The 22,761-nt window shown below is 47.8% G+C and overlaps 1 protein-coding gene across 1 annotated transcript in view; it reads right to left on the bottom strand.

The window, feature by feature from the left end:
* RNF150 (ring finger protein 150) overlaps window positions 1–18,243 on the bottom strand; it is a 112,300-nt gene extending 94,057 nt beyond the window's left edge. Inside the window, exon 1 of the mRNA XM_064149516.1 lies at window positions 17,633–18,243. Within this exon, the coding sequence (XP_064005586.1) occupies window positions 17,633–18,098 (466 nt within the window). The 5' untranslated portion in view covers window positions 18,099–18,243. The remainder of the gene's footprint in view (window positions 1–17,632) is intronic.
* Window positions 18,244–22,761: the final 4,518 nt, after the last annotated feature.

Below are 22,761 nucleotides of genomic sequence, written 5' to 3'. Positions count from 1 at the left end.
GAACTCATGCAAGCTAATACTTGCAGCTCCAAGGCACTGACAGGCTGGCTTTTAATTTTCCTCAATTACTAAATGACCTTGCTGAAGCCCTGGTGCTGTCTGTTGTGTTACTTGACTCTGAGAAAGGTAATTCATCTGAAAGGCAGCCTGCTAACACTCCAGCAACATCACTGCTGAAAGACTGCTGTTATTTCTGTTGAGTTGCCATGAGTGAGGCTTCTCTGTTCCTAGCAGCAATGTGCTAAGCACTCTGAAGCCAGCAGAAGATACACAACAACTTCAGATACTTATTTTCTTGCTTTAACTACTTGGCAACAAAATCCTTATGAGGTTTTGGCATTGACCTCAGCAGGGTTAGGACTCTAGAAGCAGAGGTTACTAACTGAAAGCAATTGCTGGCAATCATGCTCTAATCTCTAAAAAGGAAAGATTTGGGGGTTGGAATTTGCTATTTTATGTTATTAGCAGAAGCATTTCTGTTATTAACAGAAGCATTTAGTTATTAACATTAAAACAAAGAAATAAATGCATTTATTTCTGTTTGCTGTTATTAACAGCAGCATTTCTGTGATTAAATAAAATGGGGACTTGGGAGACTCTTAAAGAATAGAATCACAGAACAGAATCAACCAAAGGAATGGTGGCTAACCTGAAAGTTCAGAAATCATCACTTGATCTGCCCTGAAAGCAGCCTGCAGAAAGAAAACAGGCCTATGAAAAGTCAGTTTAAAGCCCAGCCTAACCCCCAACACTCCACCTAAGAATGATGGAGACCATCATACTGGCACTGGAGACTTATTTTTATCCTGTGTACTTCTTCTAACTTTTCCAGCCAAGCCATTTGTGTGCTTCTTCCAAAGTAGCTAGAGAAATGCATCTCAAATTCATCCCCTATTTAAAACTTCAGACATTCTTGCAGTTTCCATGACACCAGATCTGCACAGTGCAGCATCCTTCCACAAGAAAAGGAGCTACAATCTCTTCATTGCTACAGCCTCAGGGTGCTTAAATCAGGGAATCAATCAGGTTGGAAGAGACCTCCAAGCTCATCCAGGCCAACCTAGCACCCAGCCCTGGCCAATCAACCAGACCATGGCACTAAGTGCCCCAGCCAGGCTTGGCTTCAACACCTCCAGGGTCAGTGACTCCACCACCTCCCTGGGCAGCCCATTCCAATGCCAATCACTCTCTCTGACAACAACTTCCTCCTAACAGCCAGCCTAGACCTCCCCTGACACAACTTGAGACTCTGTCCCCTTCTTCTGTTGCTGCTTGCCTGGCAGAAGAGCCCAACCCCACCTGGCTACAGCCTCCCTTCAGGGAGTTGCAGACAGCAATGAGCTCTGCCCTGAGCCTCCTCTTCTGCAGGCTGCACACTCCCAGCTCCCTCAGCCTCTACTCACAGGGCTCTGCTCCAGGCCCCTCGCCAGCTTCGTTGTCCAAGTGTGGAAAAGACCTGAGTGGTAGTTCCAGAAGTGTACAATGCTGAAAGCCATAAAGAACCACCATGATCACCTTCTCTGACCTTCCCTGTACACACACTGCCACATTTTCTTTACAGAGAATGGAGTCATTTCTCAGGCTGGGACTTTCACAGAGCTACCCAAGCATCTGGGCTTCACAGGGTTTGGGCAGTCAAATCTTCCCCAGACAGGAGAGGAACAGTGTTCACTGGAAGTTAAGGAAGTACTTCTTTTTCTTACTGTGGTGTAGGTGTCCTGATAACCAAGACAGCACAAGGCAGTCTGTGTGGAGAAGCATGAAATAATGGAAGCATCTCTTTGAATAGGTATTTCTAAAGCACCTCCTTCATGAGCTGCATGAAGTTTATCTCTTAGGTTTACAATCAGAAGTGAGTCGTTGTAAGGACCTTGATCATTCCAGTGCTGCAGTGCAGAAGATCCCTCAAGATCACCACAGTAACACAGAGCAATAAACCTCTGGGCTGCCCAAGACACTTCTACCACTTTGAGACAGCATTTTCTTACAAAACCACTTTCAAACACATTCAGTCAGGGCTCAACTTTTGGCCCACTCTTTGCAAGAGCTGAGCACCACCTTCACTGCACTGTGCCCAAGAGCTGAGCACCAGCTTAACTACAGCCAAGAGCTAAACATCAGCTTAACTACAACCATTTGTGCAAGCAGCATCTCAGACTGGCACACGAAGCTCTCTCTACATGACTTCCATGGAATGCAGACATCAGGAGTAATGCCTAACCTAAAATTTGAAATACCTACCTCTGAGTTTATGACAGCCAAATCACTACGTTGGTAATGTGAGGAGTGATTGTTAAGGATCAGTCTCATCTACAAGTAAGAGACTTTAGGAGCTGCTGTGTTGGTCTAGGAGAGACACAGCTCCAGTTGCCTCCCTGCTGTCATTACTACCAAGCAGTCTTTTGCTTTACATATGGACAATAGCTCCTACTTTGCAGGCTAATCCCCAGCAGATTAGTTTAGTCCAAGCCAAAGACAACAGCTTTGTGATAAAACTACCAGAGTTATCTCTGCATCACTGGAAAATATTTCTGCAATGGATGCAAAATAAATTGTCCAGAAAAGACCAACAGAAATCACTCTGCTGACTCCACACAGTCTTGGGGTGAGAACTAAGAAGAGATCCCAAACATCACATGTACAAGACAATCAACAGACAATACTCTACGAGAAAAATTCAGTGCTTGCTTTATGTTTCATGTCTAACAGGAGAAAGATGGGTGCAAAAATTAATGGGGAGCAAGGCCTTAGCTATTGAGGAAAAAAAAAGATAGAATCAAGCAGGTTGGAAGAGAGCTCCAAGCTCAGCCAGGCCAACCTAGCACCCAGCCCTGGCCAATCAACCAGACCATGGCACTAAGTGCCCCAGCCAGGCTTGGCTTCAACACCTCCAGGGACAGCAACTCCACCACCTCCCTGGGCAGCCCATTCCAATGCCAATCACTCTCTCTGCCAACAACTTCCTCCTAACAGCCAGCCTAGACCTCCCCTGCCACAGCTTGAGACTATGTCCCCTTGCTCTGGTGCTCCTTGCCTGGCAGAAGAGCCCAACCCCACCTGGCTACAGCCTCCCTTCAGGGAGCTGCAGACAGCAATGAGCTCTGCCCTGAGCCTCTTCTTCTGCAGGCTGCACACCCCCAGCTCCCTCAGCCTCTACTCACAGGGCTGTGCTCCAGGCCCCTCATCACCTTTGTTGCCCAAGTGTGGAAAAGACCTGAGTGGTAGTTCCAGAAGTGTACAATGCTGAAAGCCATAAAGAACCACCATGATCACCTTCTCTGACCTTCCCTGTACACACACTGCCACATTTTCTTTACAAAGAATGGAGTCATTTCTCAGGCTGGGACTTTCACAGAGCTACCCAAGCCCATTCAAACACCATTAAGTCATGGGTAACCACTTAGGAAATTGCATCTTACTACAGGCCTGAATTTGTCTCACTTCTCTTGACAACTACTGAGCCTTGTTATGCCTTTGTCTATGAGGGCAATCTTTATCTCATACCAAGCATCATTCCCTTGTGTATCCAGAGACAGTGTTAAAGCCATGGCTAGACTGCTGGTAATGATATATACACACACAGCAGGGGCCAAAGATCTTCCAGCTCAGGGACTGCACTGTGGCAAGACAGAAAGCTGCTGACACATTGACACAGGGAAAGGAAATGCAGCACTGCAAGTCTCAGTTCAGTGTCTCTAGATAAGATTTATGATCAAATGCATGCACTGATTCCTGGTGAAAGCAGAATGTTTGCACTGGGAAGAAGTCAGGTCTGGGCTCAAGGATGGAGCTAGTGTCTAAAATGTGGTAGAAGCTGATTAAAAAGTAATATATCAGCAAAAAAAGAGGAAAGGGGAACCAAACTGCTTTGAACCTGACATTCTGAGACATGAATTATTTACTGAAATAAAATCTTTATTGGAACTTTGAACTGTAAGATCTTCTATGGAGAGCAAAAATCTTCCCATAAACACTGGGGGGGGGAAAGAAAAAAATCTATTTCACTACTCAAGAAAAACACTTTTTGATGTACAAATTCCTGGTCCCTTGATTTTTTCCTAGCAGTTGGTGGGGGAATCTAAAATCTTCTTCTGCAAAAGCATGTAAGCACAGGATCTGCCCCTTTGCATACTGAGGGACCATAAGGTAGTCTTCTAAGAATGGATGAAAAAGGCTTTGGAGTGTCAGGATGTGATGGTTTGAGGGTTACCTGCCCCCCACCCTTATGAAATCACCCAGACTGGACTAAGCCAAGCTGGAGGCTAAGGAATGAAGCTTTACATTGACAGCTTAGCACAAGATACAGGGAGATAGTTACAGTATTTACAGCTACACACAGAAATATACAAGTTAAGAAGTGGTATGGAAACACAGCAGCCCTCCCAGCAATCAGAGTGCCCAGGAGAGGCTCCCAACCACTTTTCCACCTTCTTTCCACCCCTCTACCTTATCCCAGACTTTGCCTTATGTGCAAGGTGAGTTTGGAGAGGTGTTAGGAAGCAGACAGATTAGTTAGCAAGTTAGAGAGAGAAAGGAGGCAGCCAAAGAGCAACTCTGTTATCTATGTCAGGGGGGGTAGGAAGCAGAAAAATTAGTTACACAGAAAGCAGGCCAGGGAGGAAAGTACAGACACCAGCTGCAGAGAGCCACTGCAACTGTGTTATCTGTGTTTGTGTTCTTGTTTTTAATCCATCTCAGCAAGCCTATGAGTGCAGTAGACCACCACTGTACCCTTTTCACAGCCTATCTCTAATTCTTCTCACTAAAATATTCCAGCTAGTCTAAAACTAGCACATAGGAGTTAGGTTGGACTGGATGATCTTGAAGGTCTCTTCCAACCTGGTTGATTCTATGGTTGTGGAGTTGCCATCCCTGGAGGTGTTGAAGCAAAGCCTGGATGGGGCACTTAGTGCCATGGTCTGGTTGATTAGCCAGGGCTGGGTGCTAGGTTGGACTGGATGAGCTTGGAGCTCTCTTCCAACCTGGCTGATTCTATGGTTGTGGAGCTGACATCTCTGGAGGTGTTCAAGAAAAGCCTGGATGAGGCACTTAGTGCTATGATCTAACTGAATGGCCAGGGCTGGGGGATAGGTTGGACTGGATGAGCTTGGAGGTGTCTTCCAACCTGGCTGACTCTATGATTCAGCACAAAGCCATTCTATGCACAGCAAGTGTGCTGTGCCTGACTGGCAGCCTTCTGAACATAAACAGCACAACCATGTGTCCTCATTGCTGGCGTCCCACACCTCCCAGCTGACCCTGAGCAGCAGACAGCAGATGCTCTTTAAACCCTGAGTCAGCTGCAAAGGAAAAGTAACCAAAAAGAAGATAATCCTGCTCTGCTCTGCTCTGCTTTCCCTTACAGTCAGCTCTGCATGTAAAGCAACAGCCTTTGGCTATTTTTGTCAACCTGGGGAGAAAAGGGGAGGGGGAATCATAGAAGAGATGAAAAATAGGTGCAGATCACAGAGAAAGACAAGGAAAGAATGGGGGGGAAAAGGGTAAGAAGTCTGAGGGAAAGATTTATTACAAGTGTGGAAAGTAAATAAATTACATTCCCTGGAAAAAAAAAAGGAGGAAAAAAAAGTGGAGAATGAAAGGGAGAGCAGATTGAAGGAGAAGGCAGGCAAGAGGAAAACATCAAAGGCAATACATTAACAAGACATAATGGATTTCACTCAGCTCCTGGTTTCCCACCGTGAAAAGTCTGGATAGAGTGTTGAGGAAAGGTGAAGAATTTCATGGACAAGCAGATGGTACTTCAAACACATGGGACATACAAAGACCAGGCATGGAGACCACACAACTGCATTGAAAGCTGCTGCAGTCAAGGAATGTGATGCTGGCAGGTAAAACCAGGGGACAGCAAGTGCATAACAGAGGCTTCAAAAGATGAGAGAGGGAAAAGTGTTTAAGAAGCAATAAGGATATCAGATAGTGCCAAGACAGGGGGGAATGGAGCAAAGCTGGAGGTGGGCAGATTCAGACTGGGCATGAGGAGGAAGCTGTTCAGCATGAGAGGGGTAAGAGCTTGGAATGGGTTGCCCAGGGAGGTGGTTGAGGCCCCATCCCTGGAGGTGTTTAAGGCCAGGCTGGCTGAGGCTGTGTGCAGCCTGATCTAGGGTAGGGAGTCCCAGCCCATGGCAGGGGGGTTGGAACTGGCTGATCCTTATTGTCCCTTCCATCCCTGATTCAATGATTCAGTCATAAATGAGACTCTAGCATAAGACTGTTCTGTTTTAAAGATCTCTTTTTCTGAATACAAAGACAGCAATGCCCTAGAAACAGAACCAAAGGTATAAGATTCACTAATACAGACACTTCTGAAGAAGCAAAGGAAAAGCAGAAATGTGTTTTTCTGCCTTCTAACAGAAAATATGGATATGGAAAAAGAGAATAGAATTAACCAGGTTGGAAGAGACCTCCAAGCTCAGCCAGGCCAACCTAGCACCCAGCCCTAGACAAGCAACCAGACCATGGCACTAAGTGCCTCATCCAGGCTTTGCTTCAACACCTTCAGGCACAGCAACTCCACCACCTCCCTGGGCAGCCCATTCCAATGCCAATCACTCTCTCTGACAACAACTTCCTCCTAACAGCCAGCCTAGACCTCCCTTGGCACAACTTGAGACTGTGTCCCCTTCTTCTGTTGCTGCTTGTCTGGGAGGAAAGACAGGGGATGGAAAACCAGAGAAGTCTTATCAGATACTGATACAGAACTCTTGCATTATTGGAAAACCCAAAAAGTATTTTATAGTGAAACGTGTTAAGGACACCCAGAGCTTTGATCATCAGGAACTGGAACTGCTCTGCTAGTGTGAGGGTAACAACTAGGTGTAAAAGCTTTTCAAGTGCTCCACAAAATCAAGTTAAGCAAAACAATAAAACCACACAGTTTATTGTGCCAAGGCCTGAACACAGCCAACCTGCAGCACATCTTCAACTAGTGCTGACACAATGTACAGTTAGCTCTTGTGTCCAGAGAAGGGCAATGAAGCTGGTGAGGGGCCTGGAGCACAGCCCTGTGAGGAGAGGCTGAGGGAGCTGGGAGTGTGCAGCCTGCAGCAGAGGAGGCTCAGGGCAGAGCTCATTGCTGTCTGCAACTCCCTGAAGGGAGGCTGTAGCCAGGTGGGGTTGGGCTCTTCTGCCAGGCAAGCAGCACCAGCAGAAGGGGACACAGTCTCAAGCTGTGTCAGGGGAGGTCTAGGCTGGCTGTTAGGAGGAAGTTGTTGGCAGAGAGAGTGATTGGCATTGGAATGGGCTGCCCTGGATGGCAGTGGAGTCACTGTTCAAGAAGAGTGGATGAGGCACTTAGTGCCATGGTCTGGTTGCTTGTCTAGGGCTGGGTGCTAGGTTGGACTGGATGAGCTTGGAGGTTTCTTCCAACCTGCTTGATTCTATGACATAGAGGTGAGCTGAAGATGAAACTTCTCACTAGGCTTTTGAGTTCATCTACAGTGTTCCTGTGCAATGTCAGACATATTCAACACAATACAACAGTGACAGTGCTGGAGAATGGGTTTTTTTGACAAGGACTGCAAGATGAAGCAATGAAGAGAAGAGCATGGATTAATGATGTGTGATTTATAAAGCTGGAAGTCAGAGATTAATTTGATGCACAATTCTCTTTACAACAGGCATATTATCTAGTGAAGTACTCATACAATGACTTGCAAAAAGAGATACCTTGTAAGGAGAGCTTTGAACAGTAAGAGGCCAACCAAAGAGCTCATCAAAAGGGAGAAAGCCCAAGGTATGGGACAAATTGTGAAGAAGAATAATCTCCTGTATAATTAAGTCAACCTTCAAGTACAAATGATGATGGTTCACAGACAATTATGGCAGTAGTATGGGACTGTCCCATATGTATATGATTGCAACCCATTCCAACCTCCCACCACTCTCATGCTCAACAGCTTCCTCCTCACATACAGCCTGACTCTCCCCATCTCCAGCTTTGCTCCATTGCCCCCAGTCCTGGCACTCCCTGACAGCCTCAAAAGTCCCTCCCCAGCTTTTCTGCAGGCCCCTTGAGATCCTGGAAGGCCCCAAGAAGGTCACCTGGGAGCCTCCTCTTCTCCAGCCTGCACAGCCCCAACTCTTCAGTCTGTGCTCACAGCAGAGCTGCTGCAGCCCTCTGAGCATCCTCTGGCCCTGCTCTGGACACGCTCCAGCATCTCCACAGCCCTCTTGTCACAGGGGCTCCAGAACTGGATATGTTCTAGTATCTCAACATCTCTCTTGAATTGAGGAGTCCAGAACTGGACTCCAGGACTCCATGATGTTATATGGCTGCAATTTACATTTCTATGTGCTTGGAAGTAAACAGATCAACATTTTGGTTTTTTTTTATCCCTAACTTCATCTCAAACTGAAAAGAAGGTTAAAATTAAAGAGTTACCTTTCCAATTTCCTGCAGGGGCTACTAGACTGCCAGACACAGTTAAACAGATGAAATTTGAGATTGAAACCCTGACAAACCCTTAGGTCTAGCAGTGTAATTGACTATCACTACAATTATACTGTCAGAAGCAAATGAACAGGCACTTCACTTTATTGATGTTTTTTTATAAGCCACTCTTCAGAGGGCAAAGAAAGGACCAATTATTTGAAAAGGCTATTATACCTTTAAGTACCCAAGAATCAAGGATGCTGGCTTTTGGATATTCAGATGGAGAATGGCAATAAGACAAACTGGTTGATCTTTTCATCATCCCCCTTCAGTTCTCAGCTCAGGTTTCTAGGTTTGATCTCAAATAATGTATTAAAAAGGAGCCTTAAAAGAAAATAATGTCCACATTAAAGCTCTCTTGTAAAACACAGCTGCACAGTACTGTTGTTTTATAAGCAAACCAATCTTTACAACCTTTATCCATCTACTAGATGGAGGGGAAAAAAAGAGGTGTTTCCACTCATATATTTTTTGACCAGAAGCCACTGTTTCCACCAGGGTGGTTAAAGTCACATAAACTGGTAATTTTCGACCTCTCCTGGCTGAAGGATTACATCTAAGGGGCTCAGAAAATGCACTGAAGAACAGTAAACCTATTAGGGAGTTTTGTAATCCTTCAGCCAAGAGTGGTTAAAAACACACAGCAAAATCAGAGGCAAACTTGATGGATTCTGAATCATCCATCAATAAGGGCAGTCAGTAAGACAGCAGATCTAAATGGTATATAGATACAGTAGATAGAAAGGGTAAGGTAAATACAATCAGTTCCACAACTGGAGTCTTCACCCATGTCTTTTGGGACTTCTTAGAATGCTTTAGGATGGAAAAGACCTCAAAGTTCATCCAGTTCCAACCATAGGCAGGGACATCTCCCACTAGAACAGATTGATCAAGGCCTCATCCAACCTGGCCTTAAACACCTCAAGGGAGGTTGTGGAGCACAGAATCACCCAATGTGATCAAAGATTCTGTGCTCCACAACCTCCCTGGGCAACCTGTGCCAGTGTCTCACCACCCTCACTGCAAAGAACCCTTTCCTAACATCTAGTTTGAATCTCCCCTCTGCCAGTTCAAACCCATTCCTCCTCATCCTCTCATTACAAGACCTTGTCAATAGTCCCTCCCCAGCCCTCTTCTAGGCCCTTTCAGATACTGGAAGGCCACTCCCAGGGCTGCCCAAAGCCTTCTCTTCTCCAGGCTGCAGAGCCACAACTCTCTCAGCCTGTCCTCATAGCAGAGCTGCTGCAGCCCTCTCAGCATCTTGGTGGCCTCCTCTGGACTGGCTCCAACACTTCCATGTCCTTCTTGTGTTGGGGACTTCAGAACTGCACACAAGACTACAGGTGGGGTCTGAGGAGAGCAGAGCCAAGGGGCAGAATCCCCTCCCTTGCCCTGCTGCCCACACTGCTCTTGCTGCAGCCCAGCACAGGGTTACTGTCTGGGCTGCACTCACACTGCAGGCTCCTGTTGAGCTTTTCATCAGCCCAGACCCCCAGGTCCTTTTCCTCAGGGCTGCTCTCAGCCATTCCCCACCCAGCCTGGATCTGTGCTTGGGATTTCACCCACCCAGGTGCAGGACTTTACACTTGATCTTGTTGAATTTCACGAGGTTGGCCTGGGCTCAACCTCATGAGGGAATAGAAATTGTAGCTCTGAACAGAATTGCTACATCTAAATGCACTCAGGAACAAGCAAGGAACCCTCACCCACACTCAAGACCTGGTCACACTGTGCAGTGCTTGACATGATCTATCTATCCAGATTTCTCTTTAGAGAAACCAAAACTAGAGGAGTGAAATGAGGACAGAGAGCTGGGCACTAATGCAGTCCTGGGTCACATCCCACTATGGAATCAAGACACAGCAGAGAAAACCTGTTTGGGCATCACCAGTTACGAAGTCCTCTGCCTCCTCTTTCTTCTTGCAGTTGCTATACAGTTCCTTAGGCTGCATGGTACAATGGATACAGTTGGTTCTAAACCTTACCCTTCAGCAGTTATGCCTCTGCCAAGATGACTTGGTGGAAATTATGAGAATCAAATATTACTTAATATCCTCCTACATTTTCTGTCTCTTGCCTCAGCACCATTACGCTGCTTACACAGACTGCAGTTGGTTCTGAAGCACTCCAAGACTCCTTCCTTGGCAAGATGCTAAGCTAGAAGCACTGCAAGGGTAGGAGATGGTAACACTGCAGAAAGCAGTCCCACAGAAGTAAGGTGAGAGGTTACATGGACTACTGAGTCTTTTCCATATCTGATTTCTATGAGTCAATGATTGTATTGTTCATTCCCTTCTGCATCAAAGAACTCATCAAGTGACTAGTACTGAAATGCAACTGAAAGGGCAGAAGGAGGGCTTGTCTTGAAATGAATGCTGTTTCTGTGCAGGTTAGCTATGCAGAAGTTATTGGGAAGTGAAGAAGTTGCTGGGCTATCCCTTCATAAAGATCTTACTCTTCATTGGTCTGGCTCGTGGTGTAAGGAGGCAGAGGTCACTTGAAGCTCATCCATCTCACATGACAATGCACTATGAACTCCATCAAACAAGCACAGCAAAATAATGGCTTCTTTTAGTCCTTGGCTTACATGAGAAAAGCAGAGAAATCTCCTCTTCTCTTACCAGGAACAGAGACTTTACAAGTGCCAACACTGAACCAACTGTAGCTTGTCCTGAAAACATTCCTGTGCTCTGTGACGTAGCAAGGAGGGAGCAGCACAGAAATGCACCTGCATGAATGAGTGAGCCACACCAGAGCTGACCCAGTAGCCACACACTCCCCTGGTACTCTAATAACCCAAGCTAACACAGACCATTTTAAAGCCAAAACACCAATGGGGTAAGTACAAGCTATCACTTTATCAAAAGCAAGCCATTCCCTTAAGGGCAGTGCATCAAGAGGGGGAGCTCCAGATAAACAGGCAGCAACCTGAATCGCTGCTGATACAGATTTGCTTCTGAGGAACATTTTCTTCTTGCTGTGTCACTTCTTACTGCAGAGGTCTGAAGGCAGCACTTGTATGAGTAGTGTTGCAGATCACTACAGGGCATCTAATTGCTTTTGCAACCAGTAAGCCTGGAGGATCAATGCAATCTCCAATGAATCAATAGTTCAGTGCTTTGTAGGGAAGGCTGTACCTCACAGCCTGATGCAAAGCTCAGTGGGCTCATTGTCTGTTCACAGGCTGCTGCGGGCTCTAAAGGAGACACACAAGCCCAGCTGTGAGGTGGAATGTCAGGGGCTGGAAGGGACCTCGACAGCTCATCTGGTCCAGTCCCACTGCCAGAGCAGGATCACCTAGAGCAGATCACACTGGAAAATGTCCAGATGGTTCCTGAATGTCTCCAGAGAGGAAGACTCCACAACCTCCCTGGGCAACCTGTGCCAGTGTCTCACCACCCTCACTGCAAAGAACTTCTTCCTAACATCCAGTTTCAATCTCCCCCCTGTCAGTTCAAACCCATTCCTCCTCATCCTGTCATTGCAAGACCTTGAAATTAGTCCCTCCCCAGGCTTCCTGTAGCCCCCTTCAGATACTGCAAGGCCACTCTAAGGTCTCCTCGAAGCCTTCTCTCCTCCAGGGTGCAGAGCCCCAACTCTTGTAGCCTGTCCTCACAGCAGAGCTGCTGCAGCCCTCTCAGCATCTTGGTGGCCTCCTTTGGACTGGCTCCAACACTTCCACATCCTTCTTGTGTTGGGGGCTCCAGAACTGCACACAGGACTGCAGGTGAGGTCTGAGGAGAGCAGAGCCAAGGGGCAGAATCCCCTCCCTTGCCCTGCTGCCCACACTGCTCTTGCTGCAGCCCAGCACAGGGTTGCTGTCTGGGCTGCACTCACACTGCAGGCTCATCCTCATCCCTGGAGGTCTTTAAGGCCAGTTTGGATGTGGCTCTGAGCAACCCGATCTAGTGTGAGATGTCCCTGCCCACGGCATGGGGTTAGAATTGGATGAACTCTGAGATCCCCTCCTGGGTGCCTGCGACACAAAATAATTACGCCAGTCTCCAGAAGCCTGAAATCTCCAAGCTTCAGTTAATTCACTCTCATCCATATGTAAATTCAGTGTGAGTGCAGTCAGCACATTTTCCTCATTAGCATTCAACAAACATTTAGGAAAGCAATTGTTTTAGTAAAGGAACAAATGTAGTGAATTAAGTTTGTAGAAAAGAGAAATTCTCCACTTCAATGTTTCATTTGCAAGTCTCTACAAATCTACCGAGGAGCTCAGAAGAAAAAGCACTACCAAAGCAGCCTGAAATATGTAAAAGGTGAGAGTGATGACGGGACAAAAAGAACACCTGAGCACAAAGGAAGATGCTGCTGTTGAACTGCAGGTGCAGAAGGCTGGCCAAACTCACAGCAGGTGTGGAGGGACACACCTATCTCCTAGTTTGAGCCTAGCTAGGATATTTTAGTGAGAGGAATTAGATGATAGGCTGTGAAAACAAAAAACAGTGGTGATGTCTGCTTCACTCACAGGCTTGCTGAGATGTATGAAAACAAGAACACAAACATAGATAACAGAGTTGCACTTTGGCTGCCTCCTTTCTGTAACTTGCTAACTAATCTGTCTGCTTCCTAACCCCCCTCCAAACTCACCTTGCATGTAAGGCAATGTCTGGGATAAGGTAGAGCTTTGGAAAGGAGGTGGAAGGGTGGCTGGGAGCCCCTCCTGGGCACTCTGGTTTCTGGGAGGGCTTCTGTGTTTCTGTATTACCTTTAACTTGTCTATTTCTGTCTATAGCTATAGATATTGTAACTCTCTGCTTGTATATTGTGCTAAGCTGTGAATATAAAGCTCCATTCTAATTTCCAGCTCAGCTGAGTCTAGTCTGGATGATTTCTTAAGTGTGGGGGGGGGCAGTAACACCCAAACCACCACAGCCTGGTTTGGCAGTGGGCTGGACATGCCCTCCTCCTGCCATCTGGAGCACACATGCTGCACTTGAGGGTCAAAGAGGAAGGGAAGAAGAAGGAAGAAATCAGAGCCATCTTAGACCACATATGAGATCCAGATCTCAAAGACACAGCAGCCAGCATGTAAGAGCCATCACAAAAGCCCAGGCACCTGCCTCTTGTTGGCAGCAGGCTGTGATGTGCACAGCACAGGACCTGAGATTTGTGATGGCATGCACTGCAAAAGCAGAGCGTGAGGAATGCAACCAACCCTGCCTGACTCACAGGTGCCTCTGGGGCAAAACACCTGGGATGCAGTTTACTCCATGCGAGGTATCCTGGTGCCCCCTGGAACTCAAACTCAACGTTACACACCACACTGAACGCTAAAGATCTGACTTGCACCCGCCTATGACTGATGTGTGCAGTCACAGCTAACAACCCTCCCGAGCCACAAGCATCTGACAGGTGCCCAAGTGAGAAGTGGTGAACCCAGGTTCCCTCAAGTAAGAGCTGGAGAGCAGGAACTTCTCACATTGAATGAGCTGGAAGGTCCCCATACTGTATCTATTTAGAGCTCAGAGGAAGTGTTAGGAGATACTGCAACAGGTAGTGAGAATACTTCCAATTAATACTAAGTTAATAAATGCAGACAGAGTGGCTACAACCTTTTCAAACCTAAATAACAGGTAATCTGGACTAAAAAGTCAAAAAATGCCATTCAGGAGTCCTAGCCAACACCATGGGTTATTCATCCGAAGGACCTTAAGGTCTCCCTTGAGGTCTTTAAGGCCAGGCTGGATGGAGCTCTGAGCAACCTGATCTAGTGTGAGGTGTCCCTGCCCTTGGCAGGGGTGTTGGAACTAGATGATCCCTGAGGTGCCTTCCAGCCCTAACAATTCTGTGGTTCTAGGAAAAAAAGAACATTCTCTATATTATTAGGGTACTTTTCTTCTAGAAAAGTTGATTTAGGAGAAATAAAAAGCACCTGAAGCAGCAATTCTAGATGCATTTGTTCCTCCTCTGGCTAAAACCTACTTAGTAAAAAAGCAAAGTTATCCTCAAACCACATTTCAAGCAAAAAAAAAACCCCAAACTACCAAAAAAGAAGCCAGTTTGCAAAGGCTGTAGCAGATTATGCAAAAGCTAAGTCCTGCAGGAGGACCACAGAGCTCTTCAATCCCTGTGAATGTCAGGACTCTACCTCGCTCTTCTGGATGTGCAAGCAGTGATCCAAGCACAAGCTTCCAGAAGCAAAGGCTTTCAGTATGGTGACTCAACTGGGGCAGATTGGTTTGCCTGGTGCCTTGCAAATAAATCCTGGATGCTTGTATTTGATGCTTTCCACAACCAGCTTCAATATAACATCATCCTAGTGTTGGAAGGGGGAGGAGGTCTACCAACCCTCCTTCAAATTCCAGACTGGTATCTTGGTACAGTTGCCTACAGATGTTAAAAGCAGGAGGCATGATGTTAGCAAAGGGTCATTGGCAGGCACTGCAGCAGCAAACAGGAAATGTAGCTGAACATACAGCTGTGAGGTAAGACCTTTGGCAGCAGAAAGAGCTTTGGGCAGAAAGTGGCAAGGGCAAATAGCAGTTACCTGGTCAAGAGTGGGAGTGAAGCACAAGGGTAGAGATGAAACGAGAGGTGGGGGGAGAGGAGCAGAAGCAGCACAAGGAGACAAATGACAGCAAAAAAAATGTCCCAGCACACAGAAGAGAGGAATGTACATAAGGAAAAACATCTCTCTTTAGGAGTAATAGTTCTTCAGTAAGGGCAGGAGCCACGTTATGCAACAGGATATACTGCTTTCTGTACACAGAGAGCTTATTTAAGCTTACATGGAACCCCTCTAAAAAGATAAAAAAGAGAGAGTAACATCAGATTTCTTTCGACTCTTAAACTGCTTTTTAGGTCATATTTCACCCTCCTCTCCCACCCCCCAAGTATTTTCCAGAATGGAATTTTCTTCTTCCCACTCCAAGATTTGGCGTGGGCAGAGCACGGCAGATGCTGCTGAAGTCAGAAACCAAGAACCTGATTCATTCTTCCCTTGGAGCTTATGCTGTCGTTTAGACTGGGACCAGGCAAGCACCAAAGCCTGCAGGTCAGATGATTTTACAAAGCTTGTAAAGCAAGGAAAGGTGGTACAAGAGGAAGAGTAAAGACAAATCCAGTTCTGAATCCCTGCTAGCTTGTTAAATGTTGCTTAAGAAGAGTTTTTTCCCCCCTCCCGTTCCAGGATACTCACAGCCTAAAATTCCTGAGTTTTGACTGTATGCAGAGGGCAGATTGTGCCTAAAGTAAGGCAAACAACCAGTTCTTAACTTCCCAACCCCCCAAAAATATCCCTAAACCAAAGACAACCTCACACAATCAATTAGCAAAGCCCTTTGGTTTCATGGACCGAATTCAACAAGTCTGGATTCTTTTCCTCAAGCTGCCTTTCACTTCAGCCTCTGCTGCTGCTGTACCATCACACTGCTGGGTATCAATTCAGTGCTCAAAAAGGATTCTCAGAATAAACCCTGAGGAGTCATATGACATAAAAAAGAAGCTGCTCCCAAGATAAGTGACACTGTGTTTGGATTTTTGAGAGCTGAGGCCACTGGCAGTAAGAAAGATTCCCTGCTTGCTTCATTGGAGACTTTAAAGCAAACAAAAGCTCTAACATTTTCAAAGGTTAGACACATTTTTTACTCCCACTGTTTCTTAATAAAACACCACTTGTGTGGGAAACCAGCTTAGTGCATACTTCAAGAACAGGCAAACCATTTAATTGATCCAACATGTTGGCAGATTTAGAGGAACTCACTAGACAAGAACAAGAGATGCATCCTGAGCTTTCAAACAGCCTGAGCTCTACTTGAAGGGTGCCTCGGTATGACAAGCTCCTACTACTTTATACTGCTTAGGATATAAACTGTGATACTTGAAGTACCCAGAAGTATAATCTGAACAGCTGCTAAACCATGTGCAGGTTACAAAGCAGAGTTTTAAGCAGCTCAAGAGGTTATGAGTTGCTTGTCTCACAAAACTAATGGAAAATACTACCACCACCTCCCCCCATCTTCCACCAATATACCACAGAAACACCAATCTGCTCAAAGAAATGGTTCATGTCTTAAAGAGGTTGCACACAACAGCTCCAAGAGCACCACCTCTGCATTAGCAGTGCTACAGTTAGGCAACCAATTGTGGGTTTTGGCACATCCATGCCACTTAGCTGCATGTGGAAATTTAAAATGTCATTACAATAAGGTCCTGCTTTGTAGTCCGTGTTTCAATTTCCCCCTGACTCTGCTAACACTCGACTGGCACGGAACAGCTGGCCGTGATTAGTGACTGGAGGCAAACCAAACTGAGGTTTCACAATGGGTGGCATTTTACTCTCCATGGCACAGGCTGCTGGTATACGACCAGCCCAGTGACCCCTGGCAGAAATCACCACCACGGAAACGTTATTTCAGATCAAACACTGTTACAAACCCAAAGTTTTGGTGTTTGGGGGTTTTTTTTGTGGGCACGACCTGAGGTTTGGGTTGTTTCTGATGAGTGGATTTCTGCCGGGTTCCAGTTGACAAGCACATGTTGGGACCGGAGCGCCCATGTGCTGACACTGCAAGCACAACTTCATCACAGCCTTCACCTGGGAGTCGCTCCTCTCATTTTATCCCCAGACAAAATAGCTCACGTCCTCTCCAAATCAGACACTCGGCATTCCCACCGGACCCCACAACTTTTACACTATCGCAGGAGAGCGGACACCGTGTTCCCTACTTTATTGCACCTCCTGATAAGCCTGCAGCGTAAACACTGCACCTCCCCTCTCGGAAGGTCTCAATCGCACCTGATCTCACACAACACCTGCTCGAGGGTGCTCACCGCACAACAAAACCAAACCAAACCAAACCAAACCAAACACCGCTTCCCCGTGGTGGGCTCGGGGTCCCACCCGTTCCTCCAACTACACCCAAACTTTCCATCTCCCTAACTTTCCATCCCTGGAGCACCAGCGTGCATTGCTGGCAGCAGCACATCCATCCTTTGCCATGGCACCACGGAGAGATGCTCTTCGCTCCTCGGGACGGGCATGCACTGCCTGGCCATGCCCGCAGCACACCTTACTGCCTGCCGGGGCTGCGAGAACACCTTGTCCCCAGCAGCTCGCGCCCTAAGGGTGCGGGATGGATGCGGGGGCTGACACGCATGGGAAAACGGGCCCCGTCCGCCCACCCACCCAGCACGGCCCCACGCTGCGGGCAGGGCGCCGGGGCTCACCTGCGTGGGGCATGGTGATGGTCTCGTTGGCGTTGCTGGAGCCGACGTTGTAGATGACCACGGCGGAGGCGTTCTGGGCAGCGGCGTGGCGGATCTTGTCCTTGTAGGTGCAGTTGCCCCGCGGGATGAGGGCCACCCAGCTCTTGCCCGGCGCCGGGGCGTTGAAGCGGGTGCCGGGGTCGCAGGCGTAGCGGTCGGTGGGCGAGGCGGAGAGGGCCACCTGCCCGCGGGCGTCCTGCTTGGGCGACTGCTCGCCGTAACGCCCGCACTCGCTCTTCTCGCTGCGGAGCTCGGCGCTGCCGGCCGCCGGGTCGGCGTAGGTGATGTTGACGAAGGCCGTGTACCACTCCTCCTTCTCGGCCACGGTGAAGTCCAGGCACAGCAGATGCACGAAACAAAAGGACAGCAGCCATGTTGAGAGAGCCAGGCTGCGGCACGCTTGGATCACAGACATTGCCATCTTCATCTGCCGGGCCCCCCCGCCCGGCCGGCCCGCCCCCTGGCTCCGTGTGTGTGCGCGCCCCGAGCCAGCGGCTCCGGGGCGGGGCAGCGCGGATCGCGCCGGGCGCCGTGCGGGGGAGGCAGGCAGGGAGGCAGGCAGGCAGGCAGGGAGGGAGCCCTCCCCTCTGCAGCCCGCTGCCTAATTCATGGCGGGGCCGTTTGATTTCCTCGGGCTGGCCTCGTCTCCGCCCTCCCCCCCCCCCGGCCCGTGCCGCCCTCCCCTCCTCCTTTGCGTCCCCCTGCCCCTCTCTCTCCCGCCGGTCGGGCCGGGCCGGGCGGCGCGGGGGCGGCGATGTTCCGCACGCACACGCGCCTGGCACCGCCGCCGCTCCCGCTCTGGGCCCGGGGGAGCTGCGTGCGGGAGGAGCGGGCGGCGCGGCGGCGCCATCTGCCGGCAGAGCTACGACAGTGCGGGGGGTCGTGCTGAGGGGGGGGGCATCGCTGAGACCGCGTAAGCCCCGCCGCGGTCAGCACCGGCTGGCCCTGCAGAGAACACAGCGCCGGTGGCGAGTTGAGCTTGGGTTTATCTCTTCTTGCTGCGGCAGGAAGTTTACAAACGCAAAACGCACGGTGGGGCTGGGAGGGAGAAGCGCTGGGCTGGCAAGGTCACGGGATGGCAGGGGTTGGAAGCGACCCAAAGAGCTCAGCGAGTTTAACCCCCTGCCAGATCAGGACCATACAATCTAGCTCCGGTGGCAGACGAACACTTCCAGACAGTCTCCAGAGAAGCAAACTCCACAACATCTCTGGGCAGCCTGTGCCAATGCTCTGGGACCCTTCCAGTCAAGAAGTTCCCCCTTGCGTTCAGGTGGAACCTCCTGTGCTACAAGGAATAGGTCTCTGGGATTATATTCCCCATCCCTAAAATCTGCTGCTACAAATGCATTCTCTTGCACTTCAGATGAGGTACTTGAGTATCTCACTTAGTGGCAGTATTTGCCTGTTTCCAGTTTCAGTTCATAGCTGCCACGGACAGCCTTAACCAGATTTTACACACACACAGAGGCTGCTTTGGAAAAGTTATTTCTCCAAAGCTGGCAAAAAAAGGCTGGTCTGGCATAAAACCATGAAGGCTCACAGGGGAATAAAACTTTACAGGGCAATACAGGGGTTTGCAAAAAAGCCTACCATCAAGCAAAGAGGATAACTCTCCTTGAAAGCCCATCCATGGAGAAAGGGAGTCAGCAACAGAGAAGAAAAGATCACCACCTAGAATTAATATTGGGAGGTGAAGGGAGATGGCAATCAACATTAATTACAAAGTGTGGAGATCTCATCGGGGAAGGAAAGCCACAGGGGGAAAATCTGAGCCTGGAGTTGCTCTGGGTCATAAAGCATTTGTATATTTGCTAGGCTGAGAAGTATTATTAGAAGAGAAGTGTGTGTGTGTGGGAAGATAAATAATCGATAATAATCAATATGTCAAGAAAGAAAGGGAGGATGTGTCTGCCAGATTATTGGAGGGAAGGAGAGAGAGAGGGAGAAAGAGAGGGAGAGAGGGAGGGAGAGAGAGAGAAAGAGAGGGAGGGAGAGAGAGAGGGAGAGAGGAGGAAGTTTTTCACCATGAAAGATTTCTTCTCCATGAGAGTGGTGAGATCCTGGAATAGGTTGCCCAGAGAGGTGGTTGAGGCTCCATCCCTGGAGATGTTTAAGGCTAGGCTGGATGAGGCTCTGTCCAGCCTGATCTAGTGCAGGGTGTCCCTACCCATGGCAGGGGGGCTGGAACTAGATGATCCTTGTGGCCCCTTCTATGATTATTGACTCATAAAAGAGAGATTAAGATGCAGCTCCTAAGAATATACAAATCCCACGTGACCTGGAAAAGCAGCACACATGAATCCCCAAAAGATGAGTGGGACAGGAGAGAGAATTAACCATCTCTTTGGCACTACTTGAAGTAAATCTTGGCATAACAGGAAAATCTCAAGAGACTGAGCATTCATTTTCCTGGTGAGATCCAAAAAACCTAATTCTGGTGACCAGGTAGCTACAGACTGCTTAGGCTAATGTTAACAAGCTCCAAGAAAAAGAAGAGACAAAACCAGAAGTCCACTGCATGGATAAAGTTCATTTCTATGGTGGTGAGGAAATGCTCAGTGTGGTTAGTAAAGCCACACAGTCAATGCCATAAGAGGTGTCTGAGAAGTGTGCTGCTCAATGATACGTGGCATGCTCACTACACCTGCCACCTATTGTCACCTATGTCAGACCAGGTAAGATGAGCTTGCTGGAAACAGAAGGTGTTTCAAAAGGGTTCAGTGCAAAACTATGGTTCCAGGTGATGGAACCTGCCAGCCACTCTGGAGCAGGAACAGGGAGCACTCTGCAAACAGGGAAGCATGTGGTGGTCAGGGTAGGAAGGAGCTGTGCTCCACTACTAGGAAAAAAGGGGCCTAGAGAGGCTGCAGCAATCCTCAGAGCTTTCAGAAGGGCAGGGAAGCGATTTTCTCTCTGCATGAAGCAGCAGAGAGACAGGTACTGGAAGCTGTCCAGTTTTGGTGTCTGCATTTTAAAAAAGGACATTGAAATGCTGGAGAAGGTTAAGGAAGAAACTCTAAAAATAATTTGAAGCAATTCTCTCCAGGGAGAGATTTCAGGTGCCCAAACTACTCAAGCTTTCCAAGAAGAGAGGCAACATGATTACATTGTGCAAGCGACATCACAGGGCTGGAACAGCAGGCACTAATGGGCTGGTGGATAAAGGCACAACAAGGACTAAGGTTTGGATAAAATTGCAACTAAGAGGGAAAAAAGCAACCCCAAACTAATTGAAAGTGATTGTCCATTGGAGGAAAGTGAGGCTGTCCTGGGAAGGGACAGACAATCTACTTACATTCAAACAAATAAGTAAGAATACCTTTGGAAAACATACTTCATTTAAGTGCCAGGTGGAGGTGTTTAAGGCCAGGCTGGATGAGGCTCTGGGCAGCCTGATTCCATGGCCAAGGGGTTGGAACTAGATGATGCTTGTGGTCCCTGACTGATTCTATGATTCTAATTTACAATCCAGTGGTCTCCTCTCACCTTAGGGTACTTCTGAATGCACCCAGGAGACTATTTGATGACTTTTGCTGCTGAAAGCTGAGCCATCACTAACCAGGTCAGTGCTTTTGCTTACGATCACCCAGTCTGGTGTGATAGGTAATGATCCATGGAGAAGTGGAGTCAGCAATGGAGAAGAAAAGATTACCATGAAGAGCTAATACTGAGAGAATCATAGAATCAGGTAGGTTGGAAGAGACCTCCCAAACTCATCCAGTCCAACCTAGCACTGTCCAATCACCTAGACCATGGCAGTAAGTGCCCCATCCAGGCTTTTCTTGATCTTACCACAGCCTAAGCTCTCTCCTTCAAAAAAACTCCAAAGCTTGTGACTTTTGTCCCACAGAAGCACACAAGGCACTCATCCAGCACAATCACAAATCACTGAATTACAGTGAAAAGCACAACCTCTGCTTTTAAATGCTACTGAAACTCAATTTCCAGCTCCTGTAGCATTGCAGTGAGGGGTGCACCTCTGACTTTTGGATGTTACATGTGACTTCAAGAACACATTGCAGCCTCTCCTGCCTATTTCCCATGGTTTTGAAGTGACAATAATTCCATCTGAATGATACCTTACAAGAAGATCACATTCAAACTTCAGTTTGTGAAGTGTGGACAATAAGTAGGAGCTGAGTGGCAGATGGGGAACTCCAGCTCCAAATTCTTGATAGAGAGGATTTAGAAGCTGGATTTAGGTAACAGCTGATAACAAGCAAGGGGCACATTGACATTCACTACATACTTCTAGTGTGTGTCACAATACTTGGTTAGATTGCCCTTTCACAAGGCAGAATTCATTAGTTTATACCCTTTTGTGCTCAAAAGGTAACTTGGTGTGCTTAGATTATGCTGGACTGTGTGTCTGTGACCAACATCTCAAATGATCTCAAAGGGGATGGCTAGAAACTGCTCCAGCAAAAGGCAAGGACAGGCTGCTAATCCTCTCTCTTATGGAGGTCTCTTCCAACCTGGTTGATTCTATGATTCTATGAATCCCAGGGTGTTTTGTGGACCTCTGGCTGAGTCTGTTGAGACAACAACTGCTAAAAGGGGTAAAATGACAAAAGGTTTAAAAGCTAGGAGTTAAAAGACTACCTAAATTCTGCTTCAGTAGCAATCTGTGTGTAAATGAGGAATCTTAATCCAGCAGAACACTGAAGATGATGTTACATGGCACTGACAAAGCCTAAATTAGCTGTGACAGCTCTCTCTACTGTTAATGGAAAGATCCTCCAGCAAGCAACTCAGAACTGGGTGCCTTATTGCGTATAGGACCCAGCCACACTCAAAGCTCAGTGATCAGGTGTTGAGTTGAGCATGGGCAAAAGCCGTCCTGTGGAAAGTACACGGAGAAATCCCTTCTCTCTCTGCTCTCAGGAGGCTTTGGCTGGCAGCTCTGTTCCCTCTGCATGGAGTGCAGTGAAGCCCCACAGAGGCAGGACCCTAGCAGGTGCTGGCTGGGAGAGACTTGGAGTTAGTGCTAATTTCAGTGCCGCCTGAAGGTTTCTTAGTGCTGATGGACAGCAGGGAGATTTGACTGAAATATGAGCTCTCTGCAGGTGCTCAGGAAAAGGAATTCTTTT

The sequence above is a fragment of the Pogoniulus pusillus genome, chromosome 10, assembly GCF_015220805.1.
Source record: "Pogoniulus pusillus isolate bPogPus1 chromosome 10, bPogPus1.pri, whole genome shotgun sequence".
NCBI lineage: Eukaryota > Metazoa > Chordata > Aves > Piciformes > Lybiidae > Pogoniulus > Pogoniulus pusillus.
Note: the sequence above shows the minus strand (reverse complement) of the source record. Positions and strands in the feature narration are given on the sequence as shown.